Source organism: Malus domestica, chromosome 05 (assembly GCF_042453785.1).
Source record: "Malus domestica chromosome 05, GDT2T_hap1".
NCBI classification, from domain to species: Eukaryota; Viridiplantae; Streptophyta; class Magnoliopsida; order Rosales; family Rosaceae; genus Malus; species Malus domestica.
In genome coordinates, this window is record NC_091665.1 from 7,889,680 (window position 1) to 7,913,897 (window position 24,218).

The window sequence follows — 24,218 nt, forward strand, 5'->3', positions numbered from 1 at the left end:
AAAAAGCTTGTGATGGATGAACTATTATTAGTAAGTATATTGTTGATGGATCAATAATTTAGTTTGCGAAATTTTTAGTTATATGTTGGAATTAATTATATGTATATATGTGTAACAGTATAAGTATGTTTTTTATGATGAATCGAAAGAACAATTGATGAAGTTGCTGGAGGATGCATTGGAGGAAGGTTACAATATGTGGCGTTATGAAGTCTTGCGGAATGGAGCAGGATCATCCAAATAGTAGTTTAAAGTTTATGTTTTGTACGACAATTTTAAATTTAAGGTTTGTTTTTTCTAATTTATGCATTTGGACTTAATTAGTTTTGAATTCTTGTTCGGTTTTTATTTTTATTTTTTTAGACCTAATGTAAGCACCCTGGCTATGGTTTATATGTGTTTTTAATCTTTAATGAATATCATACTTATGCTGAAAATAATTGTATGGATGAAGACATAAATTATTTGTAAAATAAATATTTAAGGTATTAACTATTTTTAGAATAATATATTAGGTATTAATTATTTATAGAATAAATATTTAAAGTATTAATTAATTTAAGAATAAATATTTAAGGTATTAAATCGTTTGTGAATATTTGTTTGTAATTACAAAGTTTATGTAAACATAGATATCTATGTTTACGTAAACTTTGTAATTACAATTATTTTATTATATTCGTCGCTCAATATATTGCACGACGATAATTCGTCGTGCAAATACACCTTGCACGACGAATACAAGTGTTTGTCGCGCAGTGCGCTGTCTGAAAGGGTTCAAACCTTCCAATTTATTGCTCATTAATGACGCATTTTGCGCGACGACTATTTCGTCGCGCAAAGTTGTCCTAGTGCTATATAAACACAGTTTCAGAGTCGAAGTTTTCAAAAAAATTTTGTTTAAAAAAGAATGGCAGATTCTGAGGAAGGTTCTGGGAAAAAAAAAGTTGTAGTACGAGTAGAGAGGTACCGACGGAAGCAAGTGCCGTACTTTGAAGGCAAAAATTTGGTTAAGGTGTACGCCGAATTCATTTATGACATTGGGAATTTGGTGCGGAGGGATTGTTCTGCCGAGTTTGAGTCTTGGAAAAAGGTCTCTGAGGAGCTGAAGAAGTCCATGCTGGGAGAGTTATCGGTAAGTTTATGGTAAATAATGAAAAATTATTTTTGATAAAACGTAATATTTTTTAAATTACTAATTTATTGTTGTTGGCATTAATGTAGGTTCATTGGGATATTGATGAAACCGATGAGAAGCAACGGATTTATGTGGATGGGCTTTTCAAGCAGAGATTCTGGAAGTGGAAGTTTGATGTGTTGCAGGCGAGGGAGGATTGAAGTTGATGAGGGTTGTTTTTTTTTTTTTTTTTTAAATAAGATTTTGTGGACTTTATGTTGAATTTAATGAATAAATATATGTTATGTGGATGGGTATTAATATTTGCAGTAATTATAATTTTTATTTGGGATCGTAAATTAGTTTTGTTAATTAATTTAATGTTTAATTAGGTTTGAGTTTTTGATTTATAATAAAATAAAAATTTACAGTACATACAAATAAAGAAGGAAAACATAAAAAATAAAAAATATATATTTCTAGCGCGACGAACGTTTTCTTTCGTCGCGCAAATAACCTTTGTGCGACGAATACAGACGTTTGTCGTGCAAGAAATATTTGCGTGACGAAAAAGTTTTCTTCGTCGCTCAAAGCCTTTGAGCGACTAACATATTATTCGTCACGCAAAATCCTTCATCCTTTTTTATCTGAAATCAGCCTTGTGTAGAGGCAAACTGCAAAAAAATTGCAGATTGTGCCTCTGCACTCATCCCTGCGATTTCGCTGAATCTGGTATCCGTCATTTTCATTTCTCTCAATTTCATCATCTAAACTACTCCCTTCATCTTCTCTAAGTTGATTGAGCTATCTAGGTGTGTCTGGTAAGCGTTTTTTATCGTTACGGTAAAAGTATTAATGTAAATTCATACTAACGCCATTAATTTCGTTCTCTATAGGGATATTGTGTGTGATTAGCGATTGGTGGATAACGATTGAGAAGGTAATTTCTTCGTTTTATTTTTTAAACATACACCATTAATTAAATTATGTTGAACTTAGTTTGTTATGTTTATATTGTGCTATGAAATTATATTTATATTATGTTGTTAAATTTGTACTTGACGTACAAATATGTGTTGTGATGTACGGAGTTTATTGAAATTAACTTCGTACTTGTTTTTTTATTTTTTGTAAAACTTAGTTTCCCGTTTAAGGATTAGTTGGATTTCGCGCATGGATGCGAAAGCATGACTGCGGTCCAATTAATTCTTGAATTGTCCCATTATTTGGACAATTTGGGAATGCACAGTTATGACGCGTAGTTTATGGTTGAAGGATTAGGTTTCGGTTGTGGAGATTTCGGTATCATCTCTGTACATTCTTCGGGTCGTACACCTAAAGAACTTTATCGAGATGCTGCCGAAATTCATCCACGTCGAAATCTAATTTGATGTAGCCGTAAATTACATGACATAACTATACATTCCCGAATGGGATAGGGCCCCTACCGGAGGCATAAGGTGACATTATCAGTATGTATGAAATTGTTGTGATTGTTGTATTGTTATTGTGGTTCCAGGAATTATGGACAGGACGTGGATACAAAACCCGAATAGATGCGCAGACGAATACTTGGATGGAATTGAGGATTTTATTCACTTTGCAAGTACACACAACCTGGGTGCAACTAGAATCCAGTGTTCTTTTAGGAGGTGTAACAACACGTTAAGGGAGACAATAAAAAATGTTCGATTTCATTTAGTAAGGAATGGAATGATTGAGACATATAATACTTGGAACCATCATGGGGAACAATTAGACAATGCTTCGTCTTCAAATGCCACAAGAGTGGATAATGTTAAACCTATTGTCGATCCTTATGAACAAGTCATGGATATTATAATGATGCTTTAACATTTGCATCGACAAAGACCAATCACGAAGGGGAAGATGACGTGCCTACACCAATGGACAGTGCAGAGTTCGAACAATATGAAAAGCTATTAAAAAATGCCAACCAAGAGTTATACTCGGGGTGCGAAAGCTTTTTCGTTCTCACTGCCATTGTGGAACTAATGCATAGAAAAATAAAGCATCGTATGTCGAACCAGTGTTTCGATTACTTTTTGGGGGTTTTCAAGAGAATGCTTCCAAAGGACAATTGTTTGCCGAAAGACCATAGAGACGTGCAAAAGGTGTTGAAAAGTCTTGGATTGGGTTATGAAAAAATTCATGCTTGCAAAAACAATTGTATTTTATACTACGAAGAGTATAAAACATTGGATAAATGCTCTGTATGCAATGAGTCGAGGTTCAAAATGACATCTCATAATATAACCACTAAGATCCCACAAAAAGTCATGCGTTATCTGCCCCTGAAACCTAGGTTGCAGCGATTGTATATGTTGTCACATACTGCCACAGACATGAGATGGCATAAGGAAAAATAGGTAGACGACAATGTGATGTGACATCCTGCAGATGGGGAGGCATGGAAAGAGTTCGATCGAACATTCCCCAAGTTTGCTGCTGATTCTCGTAATGTTAGATTGAGACTTGCCACTGACGAATTTAATCTGTTTGGGGTTTTAAACCAACACCACAGTACTTGGCCAATTTTCGTATTTCCGTATAATTTGCCACCATGGAAATGTATGAAAAAAAAAACATGATGATGACTCTATTGATAACTGAGGATCCTGGTAGGTCAATCGATGTATACTTACGGCCATTGGTGGATGAGCTAAAAGATTTATGGACACACGGTGTGCACACATAAGATAAATGTACTGGCAAGATGTTCACTTTGTGGGTTGCAATGATGTGGACTGTGAACGATTTCCCCGCATATGCCATGGTTTCCAGGTGGAGTACTAGGGGTTATATGACTCCCTGTATGCAAGGAAGACGTAACATCTAGTTGGCATGCTGGAAAAGTTTGTTACCTTGGTCATCGAAGATGGTTGCCTTGAGACCACGAGTGGCGAGAGAAGGATAAAGAGTTTGACGGGGAGAAACAACATTGCCTCAGACCCAAACCATTTGGATTTTGCTCCTTTCGGAACCAATGTCACTAGGACAAGACCTGCTACACATATGAACTGGATGCACAAGTCTATGTTTTTTGAGCTCCCGTATTGGTCTAAACTAAAATTGAGACACAACCTCGATGTTATGCATGTTGAGAAAAATGTATTTGACACATTGGTAGGCACAATTCTAGATATTAAAGGCAAGACAAAGGACACGATCAAAGCTCATCTTGATTTGGAACGAATGGGAATACGACGGGGTTTATGGATGAATAGGGACAATGATAAAGCCAGAAGGGATCTTGCATTTTTTTTTCAATGAAACCAAATGACAAGAAAGAATTTTTAAAGTTTTTATCGTCTGTAAAATTTCCCGATGGGTATGCTTCAAATATCACGCGTTGCATGAACGTTGACGGGGGTAAATTAGCTGGCTTAAAGAGTCATGACTACCATGTGGTTCTACAATGCCTACTTCCTGTGGATATTCGACATCTCTTGCCACCCGATGTAATGAAACCAATCATGTTATTGTCCAGTTTTTTCGCAATTGACTTCAAGAACGTTACGAAGAACGGACGTTAATCAGTTGCGCCATGACATTGTGCAAGTTCTATGCAAGTTTGAGATGATATTTCCTCTAGCCTTCTTCACAAGTATGATACACGTGATGGTTCACTTACCAGAGGAAGCATTGCTTGCTGGACCAGTCATCTTTTGATAGATGTATCCAATAGAAAGGTATATATTCCTCGTCTTTTTTATTAATTGATATTAAATATATTACGATTAGTAATATGTGTATCGTATCATTTTCTTTTGGCAGGCTTCTCGAAGACTTGAAGAAAAGTATATGAAACAAAGCGAAGCCCGAATGATCCATTATACAAGCTTAGGTGTCATATGAGGCACTTACATTTTGTGGAATGTATTTAAAAGATGTTGAGACAACTTTCAATCGTCCTCCTCGCAATAATGACGGAGGTGTGAGAAAGGAGAAACTTTCAATTTTTGCCCAGGTCGCTCGACCATTCGGAGATCCGATTTGTGGCGAGTCGTTTTCCAAGAAGGACATGGATGTAGCACATTGGTTCGTACTCAACAATTGTGATGAGACACTGTCACACCTAGACGAGCATGAAAATATGATGAAGCAGGACATCCTTCACATTTGTATGCCAAGAAACACCGTGAATTGTTTCCGCAGTGGTTTCTCGAATATTTAAGTTTGAAGTGTTTTGTATTGGACATATATATTGTACCAATTAAATTGCTCGAAGTAACAAATTTAAATGTTTGTCTAATATTAGGTGAATCAACTGAAAGCATCGAATTCCCTCGTGTACAGTGAAGAGTTATATAACTTAGCGTTCAGACCAATTCGCGTTGAATTGTACTCGGGCTGCCATGTCAACGGCGTCAAGTTCTTAGCGGGTGCACGAGATGACAAGTTGTGTACACAAAACAACGGTGCTTAAGTCCCCAGAAGAGGCGAAAGTACCGACATTGAATTATATGGCAAACTAACAAGTGTTGTGCAATTGCTTTATAAAGACCGATGCCAAGTGATCCTATTTAAATGTCGATGGTTTGATACACACCCAAATAGGCATGGAAGTGTGAAAACAGATCATGGATTACTATCACTGAACACTACCAAAACTTGGTACGATGACGACCCTTGCAGCAACCATGGCAAAACAAATTGTGTATCTAGATGACCTTAAATTCAGGAGGGGTTGGAAAGTTGTTCAGAAGATGGATCATAGGAACATGTATGCTATACCAGAACAAGACCGTACTGACGGCGACATCAACAATGTTGCTGAACAACGTCTTGAATCTTTCATGGAAAGTGGTGCGGAAACACTCCGAGATACTAATCTTATATTTCAGATAGACTGAGTATCTTCAATCGAAATACTGTTCAGTCCATCACGATTGATCTCGGTAATATTCCACGATACAATGGTCCAGTGCACACGAACGACGATGGTGACATACCTATCGATGATAAGGAATGGGACACTGAAATGATGGTAGCGACGAAAGTGAAAGTTATTATAGTTCAGATTAAGATTAAGGCAATTTTTTTGTAATTTTTTTGTAAAAGACATGAAATGTTTAATGCATTATATAGAGTGATGGAAAAAATGGTATGAATGATTCCCATTTTATATGTGAATTACTTTGTAAATAAAGTTGTTTTGTTTGTTGTTTGTACCATACTTGACCAATCCCGAAACTACTGAGCACCGGTCAATGTTATACCGTCAAGGACCCAGAAGAGTTTCCCTCCAACCAGGAGGCCAATCACAGCGCGACACGTGTTGACATCAGAAGCCAATCACAACATGACACGTGTTAATGTCATAATGGAACTAGAAACTCTCTTCTATAAATAGATATCATTCTCTCACAATATTTCCGAATATCATTTGTACTAAATCATTCACTAGTAGTCACTAAAGAAGAGTTTGAACCTATGTACTTGTGTAAACCCTTCATAATTAATGAGAACTCCTCTACTCCGTGGACGTAGCCAATCTGGGTGAACCACATACATCTTGTGTTTGCTTCCCTGTCCCTATCTATTTACATATTTATCCACATTAGTGACTAGAGCAATCTAGCGAAGGTCACAAACTTAACACTTTCTGTTATACCAAAGTCCTCGCTGATTTTGTGCATCAACATTTGGCTCTGTCTGTGGGAACGACACTTATTCCCACTCTCTTCAGCTTTGCCAAGCTGGTTTCCACCATTCGTAAACTCTCTTTTGACCAGGCATCCATTTCCAACATGGGGAGCGAAGGAAGCCACAACACACAGAATGACACCCCTCTTGCACCTATTGCGAAGCAACGAAAGAATGAAGGAAATAGGGTTGCTCGTCAAGCTAAAGTCGATGAGCTAGAAGCTCAGAACAACAAGATAACAATGAAGAATGAGGTCCTCCAGAAGCAGTATGAGAAGCTCTTTGAGACGTTCCACGAAACTAGGCCTACTCAAACACGCGAGCTCGTTGGCCCTGTGGACATCAACCATCATCTGGGTGCCCCCCAACACGGAGGGTCACCTCCCTTCAACATGGGTATCCCTAATGAGGAGCGAGCTAATCATCAAAACATTGATCAACATGAGACTTCTCTCAACCCAGATGCTTCGACCTGAAGTAAAAGAAGTGGAGGAAGACACCTTATTGCAGAAGGGTTGGAAGGATCGAAAGCCGTTTATCGTGACTTCCGAGACTTCCTAAAGCAATGTCGAGAGAATCCCCTACATATATGCTCGAAGATCAATGACCCAAGGGTTTTTGAAAGACTCGTCCCCTCCCACGACCCAAGCCAACTGCCAATCTAAGGAAGGAACAACAAGTCCTAGAGGAACATGAAAGTACGGGGGACTCTGAGGTATTCTGACAGACTCCCCCTAGAAGTCAGTACGGCGAGTCCAAGAAAAAACCACACGCCTTTGCTCAAACATTCCTACTTCCAAGAGGCGATGGAGACTAACAAAAGAAAATTCCAATGGTACATGACTCCACTCAGGACCCCTTTGTCCTACAGCTCCTTGAGGAAGTAAACAAGTTGAAGGCCGAGCGTCAGGCCGAGATACCTGACTGGAACCAACCCAGGCCTGGCCCTCTCACAAGAAGGATCATCGACACCCTCCTTCAAGCGAAAACAAAACAAAAGCTTGGTTTACAACTCTATACTAAAAGGGATGACCCAATTAAACACCTTAACCTTTTTTAGTCCACCATGGCATATCAGATGCACACCGACGAAGAGCGATGTCTTCTCCTCCCCTCCACCCTCTCTAGCAGAGCTCTAAACTGGTATTGTCATCTTCCACCTGAGACAGTAGACTCATTTGAGGAATTGAGGAAACTGTTTGTCTCTCAACACATCTTCCAGACCGATCACTTGCATTCTGCAGATGACTTGTACACTATTCGCCAGAAGCCGGACGAGTCACTACAAAAGTATATCAATCGCTTCAGCCATGAATATTCTCGCTGCGCTGAGGCAGATGACAAGACCGCCTTCAAGGCCTTCACGGTAGGCCTACATGATTGTTTCTTCAAGTACATAATCAATGCCAACACTTGGAAAACTTATTCTGAGGTGATGGCACAGGCTTACAACCACGCCTCCGCCGAAGCAAGGACATACCAAGGGAAGGGAACCCCCATATGGTTAACCCCTATCAACAAATGGGAAGTGGAAGTCAAGTTCTACCAAGTGAGGAGATATTGGCCATTCAAACACCTATTGCTTCATCTTCTGCCTCATTTAGCTACTCGCTAAGTCACTAAACGTATCTGTCTCTTGGTAAGAGGAAGGAGTTTTACTCTCAACAAGCCCATTACAACAAGAGGGATAAAAGTTCGTATTAAGATAACCAAGGGTGAACGTCCCGTCAACTATTATGACTATGAGGCCAAGCCTTACTCTTTCAAAGTGGATGACTAGGTACTGAAGGAAATGCTATTATAAAAAGGCATACACATTACAAATGTTTTGACTCTCAACCACTTGAGATCTTTTAACATACAAGCCATTCGGCAAATATTTAAAGAAGAGGGAATTCAGACAACTTCTTCTGAGTTTTTTGCGTTCCTAGCACTGGAACACTTGGTCTACGATGACCTACCCTTATACTCCAACTCAGAGCTTCAACATGCGTACTTTGACACAAAGTATGTGATACTAAGTGTTACAACCAACATGGTTCACATATCAAAAGCATGGATCCCCTCATGCATAGAAAAACATTCATAAGCATCACTCATATCAATCAACATAAACATTATACATTCCAACACATTCATACATAAACATCATACATTCCAACACATCCATACATAAGCCAACTGTGCTTCGAAAGGGTTCAACATACTTTGTGTCTTCGACACTTACTACAATGTGCCTCGACACCTTGCCCTTATTCTCACCAACCAGGTGATGAAATGTAAAGAAAGAACTCATCTTCATGCCACCAACCAGGTGATGAAATGTACAACCCGTACTCTAATATCATTTGGCAACTTGCCACTCATGCCACCAACCAGGTGAAGAAGGAACTCATCTTCATACGACCAACCAGGTGATGAAATGTACAACCCGTACTCTCCTTCATACCACCAACTAGGTGATGAAATGTACAACCCGTACTCTAATATCATTTGGCAACTTGCCACTCATGCCACCAACCAGGTGAAAAAGGAACTCATCTTCGTGCCACCAACCAGGTGATGAAATGTACAACTCGTACTCTCCTTCATGCCACCAACCAGGTGATGAAATGTACAACCCGTACTCTAATATCATTTGGCAACTTGCAACTCATGCCACCAACCAAGTGAAGAATGAACTCATCTTCGTACCACCAACCAGGTGATGAAATGTACAACTCGTACTCTAATATCATTGGCAACTTGCCACTCATGCCACCAACCAGTTGAAGAAGGAACTCATCTTCATGCCACCAACCAGGTGATGAAATGTACAATTCGTACTCTCCTTCATGCCACCAACCATGTGATAAAATGTACAACCAGTACTCTAATATCATTTAGCAACTTGCCACTCATGCCACCAACTAGGTGAAGAAGGAACTCATCTTCATTCCACCAACCAGGTGATGAAATGTATAACCCGTACTCTCTTTCATGCCACCAACCAGGTGATGAAATGTACAACCCGTACTCTAATATCATTTGACAACTTGCCATTCATGCCACCAACTAGGTAAAGAATGAACTCATCCTTGTGCCACCAACCAGGTGATGAAATGTGATGAAAGGTGATGAAGGAACTCACCTTCGTACCACCAACCAAGTGATGAAAGCAACTCACCATTCATTCCACCTACCAGAAGACGAGTGGTACAACTTGTACATGTGAACTCCTAGCATTCATAAATAATCAAAAACCCTCAAGCTTGACAACTCAACTAGGGGAGCACTTATGCCCAACAAGAGTTATAGTCACTAACAAAGTCTTATTGCAAGCCAACAACAACTTCAGTGCATGGCGTACGAAGATCAAGCTATTCAGCCCTCTTGCATCTGCTTCAGACATTTTCCCTCTGTAACAATGCAAACATTACAACTCGTAGAAAGCTTCACACTCTTGATCAAGACAGTATGAAGCAAAACCAATTTATGGTGCTAACAAAAGTTTCATCAAAGGAGTTCAACCACAATTCTCAAAAGCTTCACACACTCTTAATCAAGACAGTGTGAAGCAAAACAAATTTATGGTGCCAACAAGAGCTTCATCAATAGAGGGCAACCACAATTCTCAAAAGCTTCACACACTCTTGATCAAGACAGTGTGAAGCAAAACCAATTTATGCTCCCAACAAAAGCTTCATCAAAGGAGTTCAACCACAATTCTGAAAAGCTTCACACACTTATGATCAAGACAGTGTGAAGCAAAACCAATTCATGGTGCCAACAAGAGCTTCATCAATGGAAGGCAACCATAATTCTCAAAAGCTTCACACACTCTTAATCAAGACAGAGTGAAGCAAAACCAATTTATGGTGCCAACAAAAGCTTCATCAAAGGAGTTCAACCTCAAAAGCTTCACACACTCTTGATCAAGACAGTGTGAAGCAAAACCAATTTATGGTGCCAACAAAAGCTTCATCAAAGGAGTTCAACCATAATTCTCAAAAGCTTCACACACTCTTGATCAAGACAGTGTGAAGCAAAACCAATTTATGGTGCCAACAAAAGCTTCATCAAAGGAGTTCAACCATAGTTTTCAAAAGCTTCACACACTCTTGATCAAGACAGTGTGAAGCAAAACCAATTTATGGTGCCAACAAAAGCTTCATCAAAGGAGTTCAACCATAATTCTCAAAAGCTTCACACATTCTTGATCAAGACAGAGTGAAGGAAAACCAATTTATGGTGCCAACAAAAGCTTCATCAAAGGAGTTCAACCTCAAAAGCTTCACACACTCTTGATCAAGACATTGTGAAGCAAAACCAATTTATGGTGCCAACAAAAGCTTCATCAAAGGAGTTCAACCATAATTCTCAAAAGCTTCACACACTCTTGATCAAGACAGTGTGAAGCAAAACCAATTTATGGTGTCAACAAAAGCTTCATCAAAGGAGTTCAACCATAATTCTCAAAAGCTTCACACATTCTTGATCAAGACAGTGTGAAGCAAAACCAATTTATGGTGCCAACAAGAGCTTCATTAATGGAGGGCAACCACAATTCTCAAAAGCTTCACACACTCTTAATCAAGACAGTGTGAAGCAAAACCAATTTATGGTACCAACAAAAGCTTCATTAATGGAGGGCAACTACAATTCTCAAACCTTCGAGGCAAATTCAAGACTATTTGAAGCAAATTCATGATTGTTCGAAGCAAATTCCAGACTGTTCGAAGCAAATTCAATTTATATGGTTCATCCAAACCTTCGACTACTATAAGGTATGGCTTGCATCACAATCTATTGCTCAACATTGTGGAAGTAAAATTTGTATATGTTGTCTCTCCCACATTTTCAAATTTCTAGTTTCCAAAAAAAAAAAAAAAAGGGAAATTCAACAAAGCTTCATCAATGAAGGACAACTACAAATTTTCAAAAGCTTCACACTATCTTGATCAAGATAGTGAGAAGTAAAATCAATTCGTGGTACCTAACAAAGCTTCACCACAAAAGCTTCACCAACAAAAACTTCATCAATGGAGGACAACTACAAATTCTCAAAAGCTTCACGCTATCTTGATCAAGATAGTGTGAAGCAAAATCAATTCATGCTACCCAACAAAAGCTTCAACTCCAAAGCTTCACCTATAAAGCTTCAACTCCAAAGCTTCACCTACAAAGCTTCAACAAAAAAGCTTCACCCACAATAGCTTCACCCATAAAAGCTTCACCACAAAAGCTTCACCAACAAAAGCTTCATCAATGGAGGACAACTACACATTCTCAAAAGCTTCACACTATCTTGATTAAGATAGTGTGAAGCAAAATCAATTCATGGTACCCAACAAAGCTTCAATCTCAAAGCTTCACCTACAAAGCTTCACCTATAAGGCTTAATATATATATTTTCGGAAATTCGAAAATTTAAAAATTCAAAAATTCAAAAATTTGAAAATTCAAAAAAAAAAAAATCTAGGCCTCCTCTTCTTTGGGCCTAACAACTTTCATAACAAACATATATGAAGGAGGAGTTTTGGGCTACCACTTAGAAAGGAAAATGGTGAAGTTTTGTTACTTTGGAAACTTGGCTACTAGCAAGACACCTCCTTCGTCAACTCCCTCGACCAGAGACTTAGGGGACTCCTACCATATGTTACTGTACCTTGATACTCGGAAGTCTCACGACTACTCAGTGACTTGGATTTTTTTCTCTCCAACCAAGAAGTTTTCCTCACTCGGGAAATTAAGGAAGCACTACCTCAACCTACATGCTTCACTCACAAAGCTTCAACATACAAGCTTCAACAAAAGGAAAAATTCAAAGAACTTAGTGAAGAAGGCCTTGGTGTATTTAACACAATACTTTGAAATGAAGCAAAGCTTTTTTATTGATATCTCTAATAAGTTACAAATATGTACATATACATGAATCAAAATAAATAAACAAGAGGGAGCCTTCACAAAGGTTGCTCAGGAGAAGTCTCAGTAGTCGGCAGAGCCCCAGAAAGAGGAGGCACCAAAGGGTGATTATTCGGAGCCTCAGTACTAGGCAGAACCCCAAAAGGAGAAGGCACTGAAGGTTCATCATTTGGAGCTTCATTACGCGGTACAGCCCTAGAAGAAGAAGGCAATAAATGCCTGTAGAACAAACCCACAAACCTCTAATGATCAAGTAAAATCTGACCATCAAATTCCTACAACTGGTCGAGCTTCCTTTTCATGTTTGTAGCAGTCATGTGCGAGCCTGTGCAATTGTTTATTCTCATGCTTGAGCCCTCTGATCTCCTGTTTGAGACTTATCACTTCAGCCGCCAATGATTCAATTTGGCAGGTTCAAGCAAATAGGCGTTGGGCAGTATTAGACACAGAACCTACACACTGAACACTGAGAGCCAGAGAATCCTTAACAGCCAACTCATCAGACCGTTTGGAAAGTAGTCTGTTATCTTTGGGAGTGAGAAGGTTACTGGCCACCACCACAGCGGTCATATCATTCTTCATCACAGAGTCCCCAACGGTAAGATGACCAGTAGGGAATAAGAAGGATGGGCGCCATATGTTGTCTTAAGAAGGCATGGTTACCTCTTCATCAAAGTTCAAGTCAAAATGATGGTCAAATGGGCCAGACATTCTCAGAAATGATGAAGGAGAAATGAAGTGCAATAAATCTCTGAAGTAAGGGGAAAAATCCTACAAGCAATAACTCTTTGAATGTACTTCTTGCACACAATTGGTGCCCTTATAAAAGAAAGGGTAACAGAGCTGTTGGTTCAAAAGTCGAATAGGCACCACTCTCCGAATTCCGAAGAGGCACCACTTTCCACACGCAACATCAACTCCTCGAGTACCACGGATAACTTTGCCAAAGATCTCTGACAAAGTTTAGACACATAAATTTTGAAGGCCCAGCTACCATACTCTTACCCACAAGGGTAAAGGAACAGCACCACTGCTTGATAACTAGAAAGTCTCAATGTGTGTCAACCTCCGTGCTCCGTGGCAAGGCAGACTGGCAAAAATGCCCAACCTTTACTCACATTCGAGAAAACACTCTCAACAAGATTGCTTGCTCAAAAATCGAAGAGGCACCACTCTCTGAATCTCGAGAGCTAGACTCTCAACAGGATTACTTTCTCAAAAATCGAAGAGACACTGCTTTCCGCATCTCAAGAGTCAGACTCCCAACAAGATTGCTTTCTTAAAAATTGAAGAGGCACCGCTCTCCTAATCTCGAAAGCCAGACTCACAACAGGATTATGTGCTCAAAAATTGAAGAGGCACCACCCTCTGAATCTCGAGAGCCAGTCAAAGAGACACTGCTCTCCGAATCTCAAGAGTCAGAATCCCAACAGGATTGCTTTCTCAAAAATTGAAGAGGCACTGTTCTCTGAATCTCGAGAGCTAGATCCCTGACAAGATTGCTTGTTTGAAAATCGAAAAGGCACCGCTCTCCGAACTTCGAGAACCAGATTTCCTTGGATAAAGCTTGTCTGCAATCTTCACACGCAACATCAGCTTTCCAGATACCACAGACCACTTTTTCAAAGTGCTCTGACAAAGTTAAAACATGTGAAGCTTGCAGCTCCCACTACATTGTTATGACCAAGAAGGGTAAAGGAATAACACTACTACTTGTTATTAGGGAGACTCTTATATATGTTGACCTCCATCCTCCATAGCCAGGCAGACCTGCAAATAAAAAAATGCTCAAATTTTCTTCATATCCGAGAAGGCACTCTCAGCAGAGTCTCTCGAAATACTCAGCTTCTTTTCCTCTCGATAATACCTCTGCAAACAAGCCACACCAGAGCAAGAGTGTCTCATATCATCAGGGTTAAAAGTAAGAGTATCCCATATCATGCTTTTCCCTGTCTTTTCCTTTGGCCTTGTTCTTACCTGCAAGACAAGGAGAAAGACAGCAATCAATCAGCACTTGGAATCAAGCTTCCAGTCAGGAACTGACTACCTAGAACCCCTTGCCTGATTACTTACCTGGCATTGCTCTCGAGTACTCATCTTCAACATCTTATGCTTCCAGAGAAGATACCACATCTGCCTAAGGAACAGATAGGGCAAGTGAAAATGAAACAAGGAAGCATGTGGAGACAAACATAACAGAACACGTGCCGATTCATCCACTACTTCGTCAACAGGAAAAGTATCCCATATCATCAAGGTCGAACGTACTCTAGATTTAATGGACTTGTTTTGACCCTCAAATTCTTGAGTCGGCCTTATACTCTGGAGAAAACCAAAAAACCCTCCAGCCCAGTTCAAGAATAAGCCTGTGGAAAGTTACTTCTTCAAAAGAAAAAGTATCTCATATCATCTCTTCTCCATTTGCTTCTCCTTATCTTTATTGCTGTTTACGACACAAGGAGAAGGAGAACAATCAACCGGAAGCCGAAGTCGAACCTCCGATCCAGGTTGCTTGCTTGGAAGTCTGATTACTTACCTTGTATGTTACCTCCTTCGGCAAATCTCCTAGCTCGGCGACTTAGAGGACTCCTACTATAGGGTTTGTATCGCACTTGACCAAGCCCAAAACTACAAGCAAGCTTCAAGTGAAATTGATACATTACCTTATGCATCTTCATAAGTTAAAGATACCACCCATGGATGGAGGAAAAGTACTTCCAGAGAAGATGCCACATCTACATATGAGACAAATAAGGCAAGTGAAAATGATATCATACTTCGGTACTTAGAAGTTTCGTGATTACTTAATGGCTTGGATTTTGCAAGTCCCCAACCGAGGAGCTTCCCTCACTCGGGAACTTAGGGGAGCACTATTTGTACCATACTTGACCAATTCTGAAACTACTGAGCACCGGTCAACATTATACCGTCAAGGATCCAGAAGAGTTTCCCTCCAACCAGGAGGCCAATCACAGCGCGACATATGTCGACATCAGAAGCCAATCATAGCGCGACACGTGTCAACATCAGAAGCCAATCACAAAACGACACGTGTCAATGTCATAATGAAACTAGAAACTCTCTTTTATAAATAGGGATCATTCTCTCACAATATTTCTGAATGTCATTTGTACTAAATCATTCACTAGTACTCACTAAAGGAGAGCTTGAACCTATGTACTTGTGTAAACCCTTCACAATTAATGAGAACTCCTCTACTCCGTGGACGTAGCCAATCTGGGTGAACCACGTACATCTTGTGTTTGCTTCCCTGTCCCTATCCATTTACATATTTATCCACACTAGTGACCAGAGCAATCTAGCGAAGGTCACAAACTTAAAACTTTATGTTATACCAAAGTCCTCGCTGATTTTGTGCATCAACATTTGTATTTTATAATAAATTGTAAACAAAATAAAATAAAAAATAAAAATAACCAATTTAAAACACAATTGCGTGACGCATAAAAATTTTTTGGTCGCACAAATATACTTTGCGCGATGAAATATATGTATTCGTCACCCATGTGTCTGAAAATTCAATTAAAGCGCTTTTTTTAACAGAAATTTTAAAAAACTTGCACGACGAATCAATATATTTCGTCGCTCAAAGTATATTTGCGCAACGAAATATATTGATTCGTTGCGCAACTGTCTGAAAATTCAAATAAAGCGCTTTTTTTCGCGAAAATTTTAAAAGACTTGCGCGACGATTGTTTAGCCTTGCGAGACGAACACTCCGTCGCATAATATTCTATATTATTAACCCTCGTGAGTCTCGTTCCTCCCCTACTTCCCTCTTTTTCCTTTTTTCCCTGCCCAATACCCTCTCTTTCCTTCCTCTCTATCTTCATCTGTCTCTCCTTCACTCACCTCGTCTCTCCATCCCTCTCTCAGTCCATCGCCTTTTTTTCTCCAACAAGTAATTTCCTTTTCAGTTTTTAGTTTCAATTTTGTTTATTGACTGGGGGGGGTTAGAATTAGGGTTTTTATTTTTTTCAAATTGGGGACGGTGGGGTTAGATTTAGGGTTCGTAAATTGGAGGTTACATTTAGGTTTTTAAATTAGAGTTTTTAGGGTTCTTAATTGGGGTTAGATTTAGGTCTTAACTTAGGGGAATGATTTTGGGCAGTGAGGTTAGATTAGGTTTTCTTAAATTGGGGGTTAGATTTAAGGTGCTTCACTGGGGGTTAGATTAGGGTTCTTAAATTAGGGGTTTTTTAACTTCAAGTACAGGGTTCGAATTAGGGGTTTTCTAATTTAAGTACAGGGTTCTTAAATTAAGGATTTGCATTGTTGACTGCCACGATTTGTTGATATATACTGGGGTATTACCCTTTGTTGTTGCCTTATTAATATGATAGACTCGATTGTGTTGCTTGTTGAATTCGGCCTCCCAATTTTGAAGTTACATTTACGTTTTGATATTAATCTTTCTTTTTTGCACAGTAATTTGAATTCCTCCATTATAGTTTAGATTATATATATATATATATATATATATATATATATATATATATATATTAGATTTTCATGAAAGGTATTAGCAAAGTTCTTTTGCTGCAAATCGCAGAGCACATGAACTTTGTTATGATGGGAATGTTTCAATTATTTTCATATTTCTACATCTCCAAAATCATTGAATCTGCCCATATGCATTCAGAAAATGCTTTTGACCAGCCAATGGACTAGAATTCCCATATGTTTATTTCAGTTAACAAGTTAATTTGAAATCAAATCAACAATTAGCAATCCTTTTGTAGCCATTGAAGTTGTAAGCATGTGAAAACAGAATCAAAATCTTTGTGTACTAAACAAATTGATTGCCAATTTTATAGATGTCTCACCTCATTAGAACCCGGAGGCCAATGACTACTACACCTAGTCTGACGGCTACACCTAATCCGACGACTATACCTACTACTGCCACCACTGCTCTGGCAGAGATAGACCATAGGCCGGTCAATCTGGTTCACTCAGATGGTCCTCCAGTCCCACAGGCGCAGGCATCGTCAACTTCTTCAGTGGCGTTACCTAGCGCCAGACGAACTCACCGACGCCCCCGCACTGTGGACCAGATGTCGCCATAGGGATCCACAACCGATGCCTCCGGTACACGGCCAGGTATACAATCCTAATTCACTCCCTCATTCCCTTGTTTACTAAGTTTTTTTATTTTAGGTTCAATTTGTTATGTCATGTAACGATTAAAAAGTTTTCATCGTTCCGAACCTTTTATTAAATTGTTGTGATCATTGTGTTGGATATGTATATTGTTTATGTTATTTTCAGGGTTTTGGGAAATGTTTTAATTATAGGGCAGGTTATGCCGAAATTTTAGTAGGATTTGTTATTAGTTATGGGTTAATGATTTTTTTTTCATCTCTTTGCAGCGAAGAAAAACACTCGGGGACCTTGTCGACAATTGAAGACGGGGAAGGTCACCAGGGTGACCAACGGTCGTATCCCAATCGGATACGATGAGCGACATCTGGCAGCACCAACGGCGGAGCAACATAGTGCATTGGCCCACGACATTGGGCATGTCGTGCGGACCTTTTGCCCTATGCTGTGGAAGTCTTGGAAGGCAATGCCAGAGGAGACGAAGATTACGGTGTGCAATCAATTATCCGTAAGTAGCATCGCCTTTTTAATGCTTTTCATGTAAAATTTATATATTTATATGTATTACTATCTTTTATTACTAATGCTTTCAAAATATTTGTTATATTGCAGACAAACTACAATTTGGAGCACATGGATGAGGACAAGTTCGCGTATGTCAATCGGCTCTTCTCCGAACGCTACAAGCAGTGGAAGAGTGACCTGCACCAATGGTTCCAGGAGTGTGATGATCTGCAGGTCGCTCTTGAGGAGGGATGTCCGAAGGAGTTGGAGGACCGACAAGATAGTTGAGTTTGGCTTTGCGGTCATTTTAAGGACCCAACATATGTGGTGCAATGACGACTTCTTTCATTTTACTTTTTTTATTTTTTAATAATGTTTATTATTAATTTTTTAAATTTTCTTTAACTATTACAACTAATACGTTTATTTTTTGTATAACAGAAGAAGTCGAAGGCGAACAAGATCAATCGAGAGAAGAAGACTCTTTTCCACCATTCAGGTTCGAGGCCTTTCTTCTATAGGATGGAGGCGCGATGGAAGGTATATATTACAACTTTCATTTCCAATTTTAAAATGTCACTAATAATTTTTTTTTCGTACTAACATTTTCCTTATCTTTTTCGATTTTATGAGGGTTCAAAATTTCCGAAGATCGACGTCTTTGCTGACGTTTATGTTCAGCCTGGGAATGAGTTAACCCAGTCCCTTCATGTAAGTAATTTCTTATGTATTAAACATTTATACTAATTCTTTCAAATTGATTTCTATTAATAATCCATGTTTTTTTTCACAGGCAATTATGGTGGAGAAGCGACAGGTGGTGCTTCAGGAGTCTGCCTCCCACCTTCCCTCGGACACGCCGATCAAGTCTGTGAATCCCCCTGAGGATGCAGGGTTTCACATCGTCATAGAGACGTTGGACCAGACTTTCGGTCGGAGGCCAGGGACATATTGTAGGGGATGGGAAATGCCAAGCGTCGGGAGATTGGAGCCTCGTCATCCTCGCAGTTAAAGACCAAGGTTACGACTTTGACGCAAGAAGTCGCTGGGCTGAGGAGTGAGTTGGCATCGTACAAGTCTCAAATGTCAATGCTTGTACAAGCCCTCAGTTCCTCTGGAATACATCTCCCCGGTTTTTCTACACCATCGCCCTTATAGCCCTTCCACACCGAGCAAGCACAGCAATCAGGCCTATCGACCTCTGACCCCATCCCCAACCAGCAGCAAGATTACCAAGCACCTCCGAATGACATGCCTATAGATTTTGCATCTTTATTTTCGTAGTTTTGTTCCCTTTTTTTTTTACTTTATATTTGTACGTACATTTTTATTTATATTATAAATTTGCTTTTTTTTTCTTTCTCATTAGTATGAAATCTGTTTTTTTTTTTCCTTTTATTCTATTTTTTTTAATTAAAAATTACACGTGCGCGACGATGAAATGTCGTTGCGCAAAATTAAGCGCGTCTTACTATTCGTCGCGCATTACCACGCGCCTACTATAGATTTCGTCACGCAAAAAGTTTTGAGACAAATTACCCACAATCGCACTTGTACTCGTTTATATCGTACGACGAAAGCCTTTGTCCGTATAACTTTCGCGCGACAACTAGTAAAGCGTCGCGCAATTGTTAAGACGCGCGACAAATTTGAAGATGTTCGTCGCGCAATATCTTTTTTCATGAGCTTTGCGCGACAAAATGTCCCTAGTCGCGCAAACTGTTTAATTTAGTGGTGACATCACACTCGCACTGGCAAGCATTATCATTTGTTCAAGTCCCACGTTGAGGAAAACAATATATAATTATGTTATTTTTCATATTATTAATTAGTTTTGTGGTAGAACATCACTTTTTCATGATATATTCTTAGTTGTCTTGCATGTGAAACACAACAGCTGCACTTGCTCTACATTATTCAATCTATGTTATTCACGTATTAAGTTTAAAAGTTCATTACACACGAAGAGGCATGTTGAGAGTATAAATCTCACATCGAATAAAAAACCACAAGTTGAATGACACTAATTTGAATTCTAATTATGCAATTCCATCACCATAAAAATTGGGGTCAAAGGCCATGGATGCATCGGTCAAAGGCCATGGATGCATCTGTGCTTACTAATGATCGTAATGCCCACAGACACCAAGTACGATTTTATTGGATTTTGACTGGTAAAGTGCCCGAGAAAGTTTTCCCTAATACGGTTTTACATCATTAAATCATTAAGCACTGAGTTAATTTGGCGCTTCTGTGTACTGTTATAGTATAGGACTGATTTCTGTCTGCAATCCTCTATATAGAGGTCCTAAACATCTTCATGTGCGAACAAAACTGTGTAACATTCTTTCTTTCATTACGTAATCATCGGCTCAACGAACAAAGTGTTCGTGTAAATCATCTTCAGTCATGAATTAATACACTTTGTTGATGTGAAATGAAAGTGATCTTTCCATGTTGGTGGTGATGGCGGAGTTGAATGTGAGTCGCAGAGGAAAGATTTTAGGTGCTTGGCAAACTCCTTGGGCTTTTCCAGGTTCACAGCATGTCCTGCGTTCTTTATAACGACTAGTTCCGCACCTTTACCTACATGACTATATATTTCAAACCAAAATGCATATAATTAGTTAAGAGAAATGAAAGATCGAGCAATGAGGAACTGTATTATTATATATCCATCAGATTTCTCATTTACCTCTTTAATCTGTACCCTAGTTCCACCGGGAATATCTGATCTTCTTGTCCCCATATTACCAGTGTGGGCTGTGTTTACAATGGAATAGTACATAAGCATTAAGCATTATTTATGAAAATTTCAAGGCCTGTTGATAATCAATTTATCTGTAAAAACTAAAATTAAAAATTTGTTTGAAAACTATTTCAGTTTTTAGAAAGGAAAATAATAAACAAACACCTATGTTAAATTATGTTCGTTGATTTATCTAATTCAATCTCCATAATTCAAGAAGGGTGTGATAAGTACAGCTCCTACTAAAAACCAAAAACCAAAAACCAACATCAACTGTTTTGAGTTTTAAAAATTTGCCTTCTGAAAATTAAAATAGCTACCGATTAAATTTTTACCAACTGAAAACTGAAATGGTTATCAAACGGACTCCAATTAAAGAACTTCAAATATACATAAGCAATAAGGGGAGAAATAGTCACCTGTGAGATCTTGGGTAGATTAGACAGCTTTCTCTCCGTTAGTATAGCCCGGATCAAGTCTCTCTTCTCTTCTACATAGTCTGTACACATGACCTATAAAAATATTACAGAAATTTATGTTTTATTTTTTTTTTTTTTAGTTGAAAAGTATACTTCAAAAATTCAGCTAATAAGCATGTGCAGAGTGGGAAAATAGATTTAAAGGCTGCTTACGTACATGAATGAAATCCGCGAGGAAAAAAGAGGGCAGACCATGGGCGGGCTTGAAAAATGAATACCTCATCAATTCCTTCAGCTTCTCTGGAGTCTGAGGCAACAAAATGCTTGCAGCCTCATCCAAATCTGAAACCCTAAACAACCCTTCTTCCATATCCTTCTCCTCCAAGCACACCCCGGCACAACACAGCGCCACCCTCTCTACCATCTCCGGACACTGCACGGCCACGTTGTACGCCACAAAACCACCATAGCTTATCCCCACCACGCTCATCTTCCCAACCCCATGAGACTTCATCAACCTTATTATGGACTCTGCCTGGAACGACTCTGTACGTTCCAGGCGTGACGAGCAAGAGTGCCCAAAGAAGAGGAGATCGGGCACGTACACATTGAAGCGGGTGGTGAAGTGGCGGAGATGCTCGCCGTATTGCCACATGGCGTTGGCTCCAAAGCCGTGGAGAAGGAGAAGGGTGGGTTTGTATGATTTGGGGGATTTAGGCACCCAGCAATGGATGGTGGTGCCGTCACCCAGATTTGTTAAAACTGAGCGGAGACCGGCATTGGCAAAATAATGCCGATAAAACCAATCAACGGAAGCCGTAAAGCTGATACGTTTCGGAAGCTTAAGCGGAAACATAATCGATCGACAAGTTTTTCTGTAAGAAATTAAACTTTGGGATTAATTTAACCAAAACATTAACAGAAAATTTACGTACAAATGTTGCATGCATGGAATGTTCTTGCTAGGATATGGAAAGCCGTATGAAGTTCATATATATACACACAATTATACACATATATAACTAACTAACTAATGTTCTAGAAAGAATGCTTTTGGTGATGAGATAACTGAATTATTTAGTTGGAAAGCACAGAGAGGCTTAACTGATATATTCCTCATAAGCCACAATGAAGGAACCAAGATTTCGGCTATATAGAACAAGAATAAAAAGGGAAATTAAGGAAAACGGTGACACGTCATCACAAGAAAGTGGAAAAGCTCTAAAACATTGGTTGGCCAAAAGAGGTGGAAGCTATGGACCCATAGGGTGTTTGTGTGTACGTAATTAAACTACTATTTATGTGTATGAACCATATGTAATCCCAAAGTGCTATATGTATATATAGGGATCATCAAATATATGAACCAATTGTGCTATTTTTGTATATGCAACTTTCAAATATTTGGCAAAAACATATTGTTGGAATTTTCATTTGGATGTACAAAGTGTAAAAGTTGCACATATACAAAATATATGCATTGAAATTAATTTTCATCTGTTTTTAACAAAAAAAAAAAAAAAAAACTAATTAACTAATTTTTTCTATTTTTGCCCCCCTTTACTTGTTGTATGAGTGATCTAATACTCGTTCATACTGTTCCTAATCATACATAAGCAACTCAAAAGGAATTTAGGAATGATAGTGCAGAGAAAACGACGAGTAGAGTAGAGGCGGATTTAAGAATTTATGGCCAATTTTTTTTAAAGATAATGCTAGAGAGATCAAATTTATAAACTAGATTTGCAAATTAAATGATGTTTCACTAATAGAAAATAAGCACGTTAATCAATATTTGAGTAATAATCCAATCATTAATAACCAATATCATTTGGTTTACAAAATTTAGTTTGTCTAGCATTATCATTTTCTAATATGCATACAAGATTAGTTGTAGGGAAAGGGATCATCTTCGAATCCCTTCCACCTAAGCCTCATGACCCATAAATCCAGACCCCTGAAATTTTATCTAATGACTACAAACAGAGAACCCATTAAAAGTTATAATAACTTTAACCATTAGATTAAATTTCAAAAACGCAAATTTGTGGGTCATGAGGATTAGGTGAAGGGGATCCAAAAGTTAAGGGGGAAAGAGGGGACACGTGCCCTCTTTAGTTTCTAGAGTATTGACAAATATGGTAGGGTTCTTCTAGAGTGTGGTTAATTGTACTTGCAGTTAAATTTACCGACCACCAGTTAACAACCACATTTACCGGAAAAGGATTCTAGGCGGATCCTTTTCCTAAGGATCTTAGGAATCTTGTGATCGTTTATCGTATATCATGCGATCAGTTTTCGTTAGATACTATTTATATTTAATTTTTAATTTTTAATTTTGAAATGATTTCTGAATGCACGATGAACGGTCATGATCACGAGATCCCTATGAAAAGGATCTGGCGAGAATCTTTTTTCCATATTAACCATATATTGGCAATTGTAAGTTTGCAATACCAACAATATCAACAATATATCTGCATTTAACTAGTACAATTAACCGCATTGTAAAAAATCATTTCTATGGTAAATATAGATACTTACAATTTAAGAAACAAAGGAGAACGAAATTCAAACTTGAGTGTAGAGAGGAGAGTATAACTATAGCCAACTTGGCTATGTTGTCACGGTCTCATTGGCAGTTAATTTGTTTGATAACTGTTTCGTTTTCAATTTTCTACATTTTTTATAGATATACAAAAAATAAACAGATAAAATGAGAGTTGGATGA

The 24,218-nt window shown here is 38.7% G+C and overlaps 2 protein-coding genes across 3 annotated transcripts; one reads left to right on the forward strand and one right to left on the reverse strand.

Annotated features, from left to right (window-relative positions):
• Window positions 1-17,241: 17,241 nt before the first annotated feature.
• On the forward strand, window positions 17,242-19,676 carry LOC139196363 (uncharacterized). The gene is made up of 6 exons (XM_070822182.1): window positions 17,242-17,815; window positions 18,085-18,323; window positions 18,428-18,646; window positions 18,761-18,859; window positions 18,953-19,030; window positions 19,113-19,676. Exons 4-6 carry the CDS (start codon window positions 18,842-18,844, stop codon window positions 19,329-19,331), a joined length of 315 nt encoding a protein of 104 aa, XP_070678283.1. The 5' UTR covers window positions 17,242-17,815; window positions 18,085-18,323; window positions 18,428-18,646; window positions 18,761-18,841; the 3' UTR covers window positions 19,332-19,676.
• A 978-nt stretch (window positions 19,677-20,654) lies between these two features.
• Window positions 20,655-22,681, reverse strand: LOC103436610 (uncharacterized). 2 transcript variants are annotated; one of them, XM_029101954.2, is made up of 5 exons: window positions 22,593-22,681; window positions 21,705-22,362; window positions 21,488-21,580; window positions 21,015-21,082; window positions 20,655-20,913 (listed from the first exon to the last, which is right to left on the reverse strand). In XM_029101954.2, exons 2-5 carry the CDS (start codon window positions 22,341-22,343, stop codon window positions 20,727-20,729), a joined length of 987 nt encoding a protein of 328 aa, XP_028957787.1. In that variant the 5' UTR covers window positions 22,344-22,362; window positions 22,593-22,681; the 3' UTR covers window positions 20,655-20,726. The 2 variants fall into 2 exon arrangements, with proteins under 2 accessions (XP_028957787.1, XP_008373280.1); XM_008375058.3 differs by lacking the exon at window positions 22,593-22,681 and having other exon boundaries at window positions 21,705-22,586.
• Window positions 22,682-24,218: the final 1,537 nt, after the last annotated feature.